The sequence below is a fragment of the Arachis duranensis genome, chromosome 9 (genome assembly GCF_000817695.3).
Source record: "Arachis duranensis cultivar V14167 chromosome 9, aradu.V14167.gnm2.J7QH, whole genome shotgun sequence".
Taxonomy (NCBI): Eukaryota; Viridiplantae; Streptophyta; class Magnoliopsida; order Fabales; family Fabaceae; genus Arachis; species Arachis duranensis.
This window is the reverse complement of record NC_029780.3, coordinates 58,529,433-58,530,104: the sequence shown is the minus strand read 5'-3', so window position 1 is coordinate 58,530,104 and position 672 is coordinate 58,529,433. Positions and strand designations below refer to the sequence as shown.

The window sequence follows — 672 nt, the reverse complement described above, 5'->3', positions numbered from 1 at the left end:
TCCCCTTCTTCTTCCCTCTTTATTTTATTTTATCTTCTTTTCTTAACACTTTACCTTTTGAATTTAGAGGGGAATTACTTGAAGTCCCTTTTTAATATTTAAAATAATATATATATATTTCTGTTAGAATAACATGTTCTCATGTAAATTTACCCATGAAAAAAACTGTTTTTATATTTATTCTTGAAACATACATAATTATAATTTAGCACAAGTTATTGTTTTCGATTAACAGTTAGTTAACAAATTTATTAATGTCAAAAGAAAGTCTAAATACACTAATAAAATACTGGTATAAATACAATATTAACTAAAAATATTAGTCAGTATAAATAAATATTACTGGCATGAGCTTTTCTCATATAGTAATGAATAGTAGTTATTTATTAACCGTGAGAATACATGTATATGGATTATATCATTGCAGGGAAGATCTGTGATGAAGTGGAATGTGGGAAGGGAAAGTGCGTAGCAAACACGAGTTACCCATTAAACTTCATATGTGAATGTGATAATGGTTGGAAGCGGACTCGGGACAGTGACAATGATACAGATGGCAATAGCTTTCTCCCATGTGTCATCCCTCAATGTACTCTACTAATCCATCTTACATTTAAAAAAAAAAAAATTTCATGTCTTTTGTTTTATATTCTTATTTTTTAAATATATTTT

At 27.4% G+C, this 672-nt stretch overlaps 1 protein-coding gene across 1 annotated transcript in view; it reads left to right on the top strand.

Annotated features, from left to right (window-relative positions):
• The window catches only part of LOC107465667 (uncharacterized), a gene marked incomplete in the record, with an annotated part of 2,735 nt that overhangs the window by 239 nt on the left and 1,824 nt on the right, over positions 1-672 (top strand). The window contains 1 exon segment of the mRNA XM_016084636.3: positions 428-589. Within this exon segment, the coding sequence (XP_015940122.1) occupies positions 428-589 (162 nt within the window).